General features: G+C 42.3%; 1 protein-coding gene across 3 annotated transcripts in view; it reads right to left on the bottom strand.

The window, feature by feature from the left end:
* The window catches only part of LOC115225308, a 29,003-nt gene extending 16,116 nt beyond the window's left edge, over positions 1-12,887 (bottom strand). For 2 of the 3 annotated variants that reach the window (XM_036514372.1, XM_029796254.2), the window contains exon 1: positions 6,719-12,887. In XM_036514372.1, coding sequence (XP_036370265.1) covers positions 6,719-12,872 — 6,154 coding nt within the window. In that variant the 5' untranslated portion in view covers positions 12,873-12,887. The remainder of the gene's footprint in view (positions 1-6,718) is intronic. The other variant, XM_036514371.1, reaches the window with a different exon arrangement.
* Positions 12,888-13,757: the final 870 nt, after the last annotated feature.

Below are 13,757 nucleotides of genomic sequence, written 5' to 3' on the forward strand. Positions count from 1 at the left end.
AAGATGTACCAGTTGTGGCCATCCCATCTTATATTCAGACATGGTGTATCTAGGACAACACATAGACACACACACTCACACGCACACTTACACATACACACATACATACACACATGCATGCATACATACATGCATACATACATGCATGCTATATATATGTAACTATATGCATGAGAATACACACATAAAACAAAACATACATACGTACATATATACATGTATACATTCATAATACATATATACATATATACATTCATACATACATACATACACATATACATACATGCATACATACATACATACACACATATATACATACATACATAGATACATACATACATACATACACACATACATACATACATACATACATACATACATACATACATACATACATACATACATTCATACATACATACATACACACATACATACATACATACACACATACATACATACATTCATTCATTCATTCATTCATACATACATACATACACACACATACATACATACATACATACATACATACATACATTCATTCATACATACATACATACACACATACATACATACATACACACATACATACATACATACATACATACATACATACATACAGACATACATTCATACATACATACATAAATACATACATACATACATACATACATACATAAATACATACATACATACATACATACATACATACATACATACATACATACATACATACATACATCAGCGGCAGCTGCCCCAAAATGTCTGCGAGATACTACCTGTCTCTGAGGCATGATATTGTTGCAAAACCTATCTGCCATGCTACCCGAAAGAAGTACTGCTCTGACGTATACATCAAAAGCATTTCAGAACCAGCAGGTATTCACACATTTAAAAACAGAAAATATTGTTGGAACATCCCTCAAAACACATCGATTCGGTGCAAACATAACAGACCTGATATTGTTCCGTGGACAGAGAATAGAAGTCACGCAGTGTCGTTGTGGTCAGCTGGTCAGTGAATGTGAATGTACAATCAAGACCCAGGAAAAAGAGAACATTTATCGCGAACTAGCAGTATCGCCCGGCGTTGCTCGGGTTTGTAAGGGAAATAACTATATAAGCATTTTTAGAGAGTTATAGCCAAAAAATAGCAAAAGAAAAAAATGCATTAAAAATGGAAAAAAAATGATGGTAAAATTTTTAAAAATCGTTGACTCATCGTAGAAATTTTTAGAAAGTTACTTCCCTTATATAATAGCGAAAAAATGCATTAAAATGGGAAAAAAATGATGGTAACTTATTTTTTAAATCGTAGACTCATCGTAGACGCGCGCCAATACCCAGAAGGGCTCGATATGAATCACGACTATAAGATACCCGGTTTTGGTTAAACTGCACCGCAAAATGTGGGAGTAGTTAGGAATCTAAATCGTAGGAGACAGACACTCACACAACTTCACTTTTATATATAAAGATTAATGCAGAACATTAATCTATAAATTCTCGTTTGTAACAATTATGTTTCGAGCCTACGCTCTTCTGCAGAAGGAATAAATGGGGACATATATACGTACATACATAAACACATGCATACACGCATGTATACATGCATACGTACAAACACACACACACACACACACACACACACACACACACACACACACACACATATATATAATGAAATCCGTTCTGTCTGTCTCTCTCTCTTTACTCTTTTACTCTTTTACTTGTTTCAGTCATTTGACTGCGGCCATGCTGGAGCACCGCCTTTAGTCGAGCAAATCGACCCCGGGACTTATTCTTTGTAAGCCCAGTACTTATTCTATCGGTCTCTTTTGTGAAACCGCTAAGTGACGGGGACGTAAACACACCAGCATCGGTTGTCAAGCAATGCTAGGGGGACAAACACAGACATACAAACATACACACACATATATATATATATACATATATACGACAGGCTTCTTTCAGTTTCCGTCTACCAAATCCACTCACATGGTATTGGCCGGCCCGGGGCTATAGCAGAAGACACTTGCCCAAGATGCTACGCAGTGGGACTGAACCCGGAACCATGTGGTTAGTTAGCAAGCTACTTACCACACAGCCACTCCTGCACCTAGGATCTCGGGCATCCTCCATCCGATTGCGCTCAAATTCGATTCCAGGTGAGAATGCGATCGATAAAGCCGTGGGAACGTGCATTTGTACGCGCAAGCACATCAGCTGTTGCGATCGATACTACGCGTACGCGAGAAAAATGCACAAGCAGTTTGCGCCAAAAAAGCCGGCCTGTTTGTTGTGAGAAAATTTGGTTTAAATGTTTGACAACTCAGCACCGTCCATTGGACGGGTGGGGGTGGGGGGGTCTTTTGCTCGTATATATATATGTAATTGAATAAAATAAAGTCATCAAGAAGGAGTACGGTTACAAAGACTATTGAAAAGGTTGTAAGACGCAACTAAATTTTAGGAAAATAATAAGAAATAAGTGGAAATTTTATCGGTGAGTGTGTTACATTATAAGGCACAAAAAGAAAATGACTCTCCCCAGACACAACAGTATATATATATATATATATATATATATATATATATATATATATATATACATGTGTGTGTGTATATATATATATGTATATAGTCATACATATATATAAGATATATATGTATATGTATATGTATGTATATATATATATATATACGTATTCATACATATATATGACAAACATACGTACATACATATATACATACATACATGCATACATACATGCATACATACATACATACATACATACATACATACATACATACATACATGCATACATGCATACATACATACATACATACATACATACATACATACATACCGGGTGTGGCATATACATTTACCCATTCTTCAAACATAAACTGATATACTGTTGTTTGCAAAAGTACTTGCGAATTGTTCAATGCATCCTAAAATCTTTTTGTTTCCTTGTCCACCCTTTACTGAATATGGCGGCCCAGACAAAACACATGAAGAAATTGTTGTATTCAAAATGGCTGGTGTAAAGAATAGTGAGGCGATAAAGCAGTTGAGCAAAGGTTAAGGGCTATGGCGAAAGCAAACGGTGGCCATTTTGAATTGTAAATATATACGTAAAATACTGTCAATGAATATAACAACTTGTAAACTTTCATTAACCTATTTCTTTACTACCCACAAGGGGCTAAACGTAGAGGGGACAAACAAGGACAGACAAACGGATTAAGTCGATTATATCGACCCCAATGCGTAACTGGTACTTATTTAATCGACCCCGAAAGGATGAAAGGCAAAGTCGACCTCGGCGGAACTTGAACTCAGAACGTAACGGCAGAGGAAATACCTATTTCTATTTCTTTATTGCCCACAAGGGGCTAAACACAGAGGGGACAAACAAGGACAGACATAGGTATTAAGTCGATTACATCGACCCCAGTGCGTAACTGGTACTTAATTAATCGACCCCGAAAGGATGAAAGGAAAAGTCGACCTCGGCGGAACTTGAACTCAGAACGTAACGGCAGAGGAAATACCTATTTCTATTTCTTTATTGCCCACAAGGGGCTAAACACAGAGGGGACAAACAAGGACAGACATAGGTATTAAGTCGATTACATCGACCCCAGGGCGTAACTGGTACTTAATTAATCGACCCCGAAAGGATGAAAGGCAAAGTCGACCTCGGCGGAACTTGAACTCAGAACGTAACGGCAGAGGAAATACCTATTTCTATTTCTTTATTGCCCACAAGGGGCTAAACACAGAGGGGACAAACAAGGACAGACATAGGTATTAAGTCGATTACATCGACCCCAGGGCGTAACTGGTACTTAATTAATCGACCCCGAAAGGATGAAAGGCAAAGTCGACCTCGGCGGAACTTGAACTCAGAACGTAACGGCAGAGGAAATACCTATTTCTATTTCTTTATTGCCCACAAGGGGCTAAACACAGAGGGGACAAACAAGGACAGACATAGGTATTAAGTCGATTACATCGACCCCAGGGCGTAACTGGTACTTAATTAATCGACCCCGAAAGGATGAAAGGCAAAGTCGACCTCGGCGGAACTTGAACTCAGAACGTAACGGCAGAGGAAATACCTATTTCTATTTCTTTATTGCCCACAAGGGGCTAAACACAGAGGGGACAAACAAGGACAGACATAGGTATTAAGTCGATTACATCGACCCCAGGGCGTAACTGGTACTTAATTAATCGACCCCGAAAGGATGAAAGGCAAAGTCGACCTCGGCGGAACTTGAACTCAGAACGTAACGGCAGAGGAAATACCTATTTCTATTTCTTTATTGCCCACAAGGGGCTAACACAGAGGGGACAAACAAGGACAGACATAGGTATTAAGTCGATTACATCGACCCCAGGGCGTAACTGGTACTTAATTAATCGACCCCGAAAGGATGAAAGGCAAAGTCGACCTCGGCGGAACTTGAACTCAGAACGTAACGGCAGAGGAAATACCTATTTCTATTTCTTTATTGCCCACAAGGGGCTAAACACAGAGGGGACAAACAAGGACAGACATAGGTATTAAGTCGATTACATCGACCCCAGGGCGTAACTGGTACTTAATTAATCGACCCCGAAAGGATGAAAGGCAAAGTCGACCTCGGCGGAACTTGAACTCAGAACGTAACGGCAGAGGAAATACCTATTTCTATTTCTTTATTGCCCACAAGGGGCTAAACACAGAGGGGACAAACAAGGACAGACATAGGTATTAAGTCGATTACATCGACCCCAGGGCGTAACTGGTACTTAATTAATCGACCCCGAAAGGATGAAAGGCAAAGTCGACCTCGGCGGAATTTGAACTCAGAACGTAACGGCAGAGGAAATACGGCTACGCAATTCGTCCGACGTGCTAACGTTTCTGCCAGCTCGCCGCCTTCCATTAACCAAAACTTTCATTAACCAAAACCTAAAACTTTATATTTGGGGAGGTCATATTTTTGCCATTTAAAGACATTCGCTATATATTTGGTCTTCAGTTCAACTTATTTTAGTGTCTTTTGTCTAAGCTCTTTCGTCGTATATTCTATGAGATACGTGGGATAAAGTGGTCTTAAAGAAAGGACACCAAAGTAAGAATAATGAAGGAGCTGAAGTTAAGGACGCGTATATAGTGTGTGTGTGTGTTTAATTGGCAAGAGTATGGCCATCTCCGAGTATAAGAATATCTGTTTCGACATACGATTTCACACAAGGAATCTTGCAAGACAAATATATAAACGTGAAGCTTTTTATGATGAAATAAATAATGGGTAAGTATATGTACAGGTGTGTGTGTGTGTGTGTGTGTGTGTGTGTGTTTGTTTGTGTGTGTATGTATGTATGCATGTATGTATGTGTGCGTTTGCGTGTGCGTGTTTGTGCGTGTGTATGTTTGTATGAATGTGTGTGTGTGTGTGTTTGCGTGTGTGTTTTTGTGTGTATGTATGTATGTAAGTATGTACGTATGTACGTACGTAAGGATGTATGTATGTATTATGTATGTATGTATGTATGTGTGCGTTTGTGTGTGTGTATGTATGTATGTATGTATGTATGTATGTATGTATGTGTGCGTTTGTGTGTGTGTTTGCGTGTGTGTTTGTGTGTGTATTGTTTTTGCGTGCGTTTGTGTGTGTGCACGCTTATGTTTGTATTTAAGCAAATGTATGCCTACGAAAGAACAGCTGGATAGATTGGTGGACGCATGTATCTATACATGTTCGTGTCTATATATATATATATATATAATATATTATATTAAATTAGAGACAAAACCACTATCATGCAATATTATGATTTGCCTAATAGTGGTTTTGTCTCTAATTTAATATAATATAATATTTTACTATAAAATTGGATTCAATCCTAAATCTGATTTTTCCCTGTAAATTTGGATTTATTCCCTAATATTTATTATATATATATATATATATATATATATATACCAGAAGGTGCTGAAAAGTTCCTGGTTTTAAGGGTATCATGAAGGGCCTGGGTCGAGGCCCAACCCTCCAAGTTCTTTTAGAGGGTTTAGAAAAACTGAAGGACTGCTGCAATAAGTGTGTGAACCTTAGAGTAGAATATGTTAAATAAAATCATAATTAACTGATCCTACTGTATTTTCTTTTACCCAAAGCCAGGAACCTTTCAGCTCTCCTTCGTATGGATAGATATATGGTGTGTTTATGCGTTCGACTGTATATGGTTTAAATAAACGGCGCCCATATTGGAGGCAGGAAGTCTACAGGCGCAGGAGTAGCTGTGTGGTAAGTAGCTTGCTTACCAACCACATGGTTTCAGGTTCAGTCCCACCGCGTGGCACTTTGGGCAAGTATCTTCTACTATAGCCTCGGGCCGACCAAAGCCTTGTGAGTGGATTTGGTAGACGGAAACTGAAAGAAGCCTGTCGTGTATATGTATATATGTATATGTGTGTGTGTTTGTGTGTCTGTGTTTGTCCTCCCAACATCGCTTGACAACCGATGCTGGTGTGTTCATGTCCCTGTAACTTAGCGGTTCGGCAAAAGAGACCGATAGAATAAGTACTAGGCTTACAAAGAATAAGTCCTGGGGTCGATTTGCTCGACTAAAGGCGGTGCTCCAGCATGGCCGCAGTCAAATGACCGAAACAAGTAAAGAGAGTAAGAGTAAGCGATTGTATTACGAGAATAATCGTACCTTTTTTCGGGGTTCCAACACCCGCTTCACGTTTTAATTGCTCAATACGCGATAGCGTGGTGCAATCCGTCCTTGGCGTGGTTTCGTCGGTCTTACCTCCGTCGGCTTCCACCTCGACCGAGGGTTCGGAGTCGCCGATACGTGTTTCGCATGACGGGGGTGTTTTATGATCACCAGCGACACGTTTGACGAAATTTCCGGTTGACTCAGAAAGAGCCTCCATAACAAAGTTGTCTCCTTCACCCATGTAGCTTTTATTTTCATGTTGCTTGTTGTGTTCGTCTGGTTCTTCGGGTCCGGTCCAGTTGCGGTGAAATCCAGTTTCCAGGATCGAACAACTCAAGGATTGCATCGACTCGAGTTGATCGTCGCTGATTTTCTCTTCCTTAATAGTTAAAGCTAAAGCCGTTTGGAAATCTATGGTTTCCTCGGGTTTCAATGAAGAATCTTCATAACGTTGACAATCTGTTTTCGGTTCGTCGGTGATGGTCGTTTCTGGGGAATATCTATTTTGTTCAGATGACAGTGTGTTTTCCAGCTGCCACTCTCTCTGCATTTCTTCATCCGTTGTGTTGCAGACATCACCAAGACCTTCACCACTTTCGTCCCGTTCCTGATCTCGATTCTGGTCATCGTTCGTGTTGTCACTTAAATCTTCGTCTTGTTTGTTCAAAATTTTGAAATCAGAGAAAGAACGATCAGTATTTTCAGTGATTTCCAAAACGGGGGACATTTCACCGCGATTGAAACAAGACTCATAAGTATCTATAATACTATTCGCCATTTTGTCTTCTTCAAATTTCCAGTTGAGACCTTTGTCGACAGAATCGACTATGCACAAACTCGTGTTATTTTCCTTTTCAACGATATTCTCGTCGTATTTTTCAAGATTATTGCAGTTATTTTCCAAGATAATTCCTTCGTCCTCGCTTGCGTCACTGTTAAAATGTCTAGCTTTTCTCTCCGTTGGTAAAACGACGTTGACGTAGCTCTCAAGGATTTCTTCACTTTCAGTGTTTATCTCTTCCCCGTTTTTCGTCAACCTCCTCGTATTAGTCTCTTCGCAAAGATTAGCTGCGTATTTTGTGACCGTACACTTCTTTTCTGGTTCCTCTACATACGACTTTGAGCAGTAGAGTTCTTCAGTTAAACTGTCATTCCTCTTGTTAGCTTCCCCGCCATTTTCAATGATGTCACAAGTCACGTGAGCTACGTCACAATCGGAGAATTCATGGACGGTATCTTCTTCAAATTCGAACGAAGTACTCGGAGTAGCAGCGCCTTCAAAATTCACAGAATTTACAGAATGAGATTTATGAATTTGAAGTGCCGCATTAGATATTGAATCTTTACCCTTCACAAATTCGTCCGTCTCGGAAAACTCAGAGCCTTGCAGATTGCGTCTATTGAACTCGAAGACGCTTCGATTATTAACAGAATTGTTCATGTTGGACCCATAAACCGGGTTTACATCTTCTCTCTTTATCGTTTCCAAATCTTCAACTCCAGTAAATCCTAAAACAACGTATTCGGGCAACTCTTTATCTTCCATCTCGTCTCGCATAAAGTCTTTCTTCGCACAAACTGTGGAAATATCTGTAGTAACATTTTTTGAATCATCGTCTGAATGCCCGCATACTTTCCTGCCTTTCACCAAATTCGATCTCGTACAGGGACATCCTTCTGTTGGTTCAATGTTTTCCTCGATCACCGGATAATCCATATCTTTGTAGGAGATACTTGTAAACAGTGTATAGTCGCTGTCTTCCGTTAAATCAGAGTAACTACGATCTTTGTCCGTCCCATTAACCTCTCCGCTAGCGGAGGCAGCAGACATATCGCCTGTATAAGCAATGCAACGTTCGACCGAGTAGCCAGTGACTTCTTCATCGTAACGATTGTTCGAAGTGTTGTTGCCTTCGGTAGTGAGTCGTGTGTACTTCCCTGTCTGTTGTAAGGGACACAAGTCGAGCTCTCCCTCAAGAGAAGACGGCATATCTAAAGGGTTAGACAACGCCGTGTTAGTGGTATTTTGTCTGGAGTAGCCGATCGGTCCGTCGTCACCATGTTCTTTGTAACCAGTACCCTCTCCTTCCGGTCGTCGTTCTGTGATTCTGTGACCATCTCGATTTACAGGATGTCCGTCTCCGTCCGTAGCGTCGTTGCAACCACTGTACATGCTCAATGCACGTCCTATAACATTGGAACCAACGGCGTCTCCGCCCCGACGGTGATCCTCGCCATCTCCAACGTTTCCTCGGTAGCCGGTCATGTGATGCATGTAATAGTCATTTCCGTTATCACAGCTCTTGCTATTCATCCCTGCAGCAAAATCTGCAACTTCCGCTTCCAGTTTATATCCTGTCACAGCACCGATACTTCCGCTTTTACTATGCTCAGCATTCACATCGTAACCGGTGACGTCTCTACTTTCATTTTCGCAACGACCCTTTGCATCCTGTCCGGCGCCGAACCCGGTGGTGGTGTCGAATTCATCGGCCTCTTTTCCGTCGCCATCCAATCGGGAACCTTTGTCGCAGGTATAACTCGTGACGTCTAAGAAACCGCTATAACAACTTCCGGTTGGTTCATAATTTCTCTCTACTCCGCTGGCTCCTTCTTCGAGAGAATGGTACTCGGGAGTCGTGATACTAGTCTGTCTTAGGTACCGGGGTACAACTTTATCACTATCGCTGAAACCAACAGTACTATTACCACACGTGACCGTGTCGTCGGCCTCGACACAGCTGTCACCACTAGCGCCACCTTGCCGGCAGGTCATGTCAGAAAGGGTGGACATTTTGTCTGTCCAGTTTTCCTTCATATAACCGAATGTGCAAACATCTCCTGAGCAAACGATGTTTGCACTACAGTCCGCAGCCTCGTTTTCAACCCTCTGCCTCCACCTTTCATCCGGGTACTGTCCATTATCTTCTTCTTCCGGGATGTCATCGAGATTGTCACATCCGGTGAATATATTTTCATATCCAGTATATATATTGTCACTTCCGCTGTGATTTTTGTCTTTTTCAGAGTACATGTTACTACTTCCGGAATAGGTGGCGTCAATTTCGGAGAAGATATTTCTTCCGGTATATAAATTGTCGCTCGCAGACAACATATTACTTCCTGAATACGCAGAATCACTTCCGAGATTGATAGTGTCCTGTTTAGTGTACATTGCCTCACTTCCAGAATACATAACTTCATTATTTCCGGTGTACATATTTTCAGTTCCGGTATATGATTTATCATTTCCAATGAACATATTACTTCCTTCATTAGTCGTGTCACTTCCTGGATAAACAGTGTTAATACCAGACATATTATTATTATTATTATTATTATTATTATTATTATTATTATTATTATTATTATTATTATTTCCGAGATATAAGTTGTCACTTCCGGAATATCGGGGTAGACAGCTGCTGCCATCATTATCGTGGTGGCTGTGTTGATAGTCATTGTCTTGCATATCATTAGTGTTTTCTTTACACATGACCCCGAAGGCAGTTTTAGTTGTGCAGTGAACAGCAGCTTCAGCGCATTTTTCCCCATCGAAGCGTTTCAGCGAACTTTCGCCATTTTGTTTTCCGTCAGTCGACATCGCTGCTTCTTCCGAGAAACGACCGTCCTGTCGATTTTCGGCGCAGCGTTCGAAACCATAACGGTCGAACTGTTGTTGATGTTGCTGTTGTTGTTGGTGGTGATGGTGGTGATCGTCAGAAAGGTGGGTATCGTACTGGTCAAGTTGGTCTAGTGATCGGACGCCGCGGTTTCCAGTTGCATTGGTGTCCGATTCCAAATTAGCCAAATCACTTCCAGAATAGGTAGTTTCGTCAGAACTTAATCTATTTTTACTAATGCTGCTACTGTTCTTGTTGTTGCTGCCGTTGTCAATGTAGATGTTGATACTAGTGTTATAATTGCTGTAGGGTTCGCCACTGCAGCTAGTAAAATCGTTATTATTGCTGCTACTGTAGACGGTGCTGCTGTATTCCTTACGAGAGACGCCATCTTGAAGTTCTCCACCGTCGCCACTGGTGACTACGCCTTCATTTGCACCGCCAATAAAAACAGCGAAGCCACTACCGGTTTCTGTGAAACTGTTCCGTGGTTGTTCGGCGGTTGTATCCGTTAGAGGATATTCTTGTCCGGCAAAGGAATCCGTTAGAGGGAGCTTGCTTTCACTGAAAGTGTCTGGTGGAGGATGTACTCGTGCATCTTCGGAGAAAGGGTTCAGCAAAGTTACCTCGTGTTTAACAAAAGGGTTCATCTGGAAACGTTCGAATCCACTGAAGGAATCCACCAGGGACCATTCGCGTTCGGTGACGTTTCTCGCAACCGTTGGCATGGATGTGGAAGTGAACTTCCGTGAATGATCGACAACATCTTCGATCGAATCGCAGTTTTGTCCCCAATGACTGCCATCAAGCTCACAGCCTCCACTACCACCGTTACTATTATTATAATTAGCAGCAGTATTAATATTAGTCGAGGTAGTAGTGGTAGCAGTGGTTGTAGTACTCTCCGTATGGCCACTGTTCGTCACCGCCATTTCCCTGAGGGGGAAAGAAATTTCGTCGCGCCGAGAAAAATCGTTAATCTCGCGTGTGTTGCGCTCGTTCTCGTAACTCGTCGGCCATTTGCAAAAATTATGCAATTCGTCTCCAAATTCTTGTTGTTGTCGTAGTTGTTCTTCTTTATCCTCTTCTACGTCTCGTCTTTTTTCCTCCTTCACAAATACCACAGTTTCTCTTCTTTCTTCTCGTCCTCCTCGCTTTTTTCCTGCTGTTCCTCCTACCACCGGCTCTTCCTTTCGTTTCCCTTTCCCCCTCCGCCGTCGACTCCCTCCACCACTTCGACCATTGAACTCTCCTCCTCCTCCTGTTGTTTCTCGTCCGGTCAGTCCTGCTGTTGCTTTTCCTTCGCTCGCGTCTCTTCTTCTTCTTCCTCCTCCTCCTCCTCCTCCTCCTCCACCTCCTTCAACAAGCAGTCCGCTTTCTCCTTCTCCGTTTTTCTTTCTTCTTCTACCTCCTCCTAAACCGCCAGCACCAACGCCAACACCACCATCACTACTCCCGGCTCTACTACCTCCACCACCATCACCATCACCATCACCACCACCAACACCAACACCATCACCACCATCAGCAGCATCTACCCCGCTACTTTCATTACCAGCCTTCGTTTCTTCTCTCTTTCCTTTTTTTACACCAGGCTTCTTTACTCCACCTCCTCCTCCTTCCTCTCCTCGTCCTCCACCTCCTCCTCTTAATTCTCCTCTCACACTTTCTTTCACGCAAAAGTTTCCTCCTACCTCTTCGGCTCTTGTTTCGCCGTCGTCATCGTCGTCATCGTCTCTGCCACCGCCGCCGCCGCCGTGGTCGCCATTGTGCTCTTCAAGTTCCGCCTCTTCCTTTCGCTCTTCCTTTTCTTCTTCCTCTCGTTCCTCTTCCTCCGCCTCTTCCTCCACCTCTTCCTCCTCATCCTCGTCGTCGTCGCCATCTTTGTCGTCATCAATGAATTTAAAGTACGAATCCACAAAAGCTATATTCTTGGCCCCGACTAGATGCGAGTTCCGATGAAGTTCGACCCCAGATTCTGTACCGGAAACCGCCTCGCCTCCACCATCGCTCCTTCTGCCTCGAAGACGACCGTAACGATGATAATAATAATAACAATCATCATCATCATCATCATCATCATCATCATTATCGATGGCTGTAATGGATTCGGCGGTGGCGGCGGCAACGGTGGTGGTGGTGTTGGTGAAATCACTATTACTGATAGTTCTGCCGCTGTTGTTGCTGCTGCTCCCTTCGTTCCAAACCGGGTGGTAAATCCGGGTAGTATGGGAAGTATCGGTAGTAGTAGTAGTAGTAGACGCTGCCATCGATGTCGTAATCATCGTCGTCGTTGTAGTTCTAGAAACAGCCTCGTTGTCGCTGCTGAAAGCCTCGTTGTCGTTGCCGCCGTCTTCGGCCATTTTGTACCCGGCAGTTGTAATCCAGCCGTCGTGGTGGTCGTAGGACTGGTATTGTTGGCAATAACGATGGTAGCTTTCTGGGTCGAAATCTTCGTCGTAGTCTGAAGGGTCGGCGGTGGATTGGACTGTGATGGCGGCGGCGTGGCTGTACTCCCCCTTCATATGTCCGTCTTTAGTCTTATATATCTACTAATGTTAGAATCTTAATAAATGTAGTAGTAGTAGTAGTAGTAGTAGTAGAGGTAGTGATGGTAGCAGTAGAAGTAGTAGGCGGTGGTGGTGGTGGTAGCGGTGGTAGTAGCAGTTGTGGTGGTGGAGGTGATAGTGGTAGCGGTGGTAGTGGTAGTAGTTGTGGTGGTGGTGGTGGTGGAGGTAGTAGTGGTAGTAGAAGTAGTAGTAGTTGTGGTAGTGGTGGTAGTGGTAGTAGTTGTGGTGGTAGTGGTAGTGGTGGTAGTTGTAGTAGTTGTGGTGGCGGTGGTGGTAGTGGTAGTAGTTGTTGTGGTGGTGGTGGTTTTAGTGTTATTGCAGTTACTGTTTAGTTCCAGGCAAGTGCTGATCTAACAACAAACCTATAAAAAAATCAAACGACGCTCCGTCCATGACCATCTCGTCTTGTTTTTTTTTCTTTTCTTTTTCAGGATTTATTTCAGGTTACATTGTCCAATGTCCCCTTTCGTGTTCTTTAAAATAAAATTTTAAACGACAATAAAAAAAGTGTTATTTGAGGGTGATTTGGCTGCTATTTTTCGCAGAACGAGTGACCACCTTTGTTATTGCTGCTTTAGCTGTTGGCCGAATTACTGGTAGTGTCCGTCGTGTTGTTATTGTTGTTGTTGTTGTTGCTGGTGGTGGTGGTGTTTAGCTCTCGGTCGGCGCCGATCCAGCTGACCTATGATTTAAAACGCAATCTGGTCTTGGATCAAACCTATGGCTAAAAAGGCACTTTGCATTATTCAATGTTGACCTTCATTAATTTTAATCGATATGGTATAATATGAAAGAGGTTTAGCTGCTGTTTCTAGCCAACCGAATGACCGGGTATGGATA

The sequence above is a fragment of the Octopus sinensis genome, linkage group LG27 (assembly GCF_006345805.1).
Source record: "Octopus sinensis linkage group LG27, ASM634580v1, whole genome shotgun sequence".
In the NCBI taxonomy this organism is placed as follows: domain Eukaryota; kingdom Metazoa; phylum Mollusca; class Cephalopoda; order Octopoda; family Octopodidae; genus Octopus; species Octopus sinensis.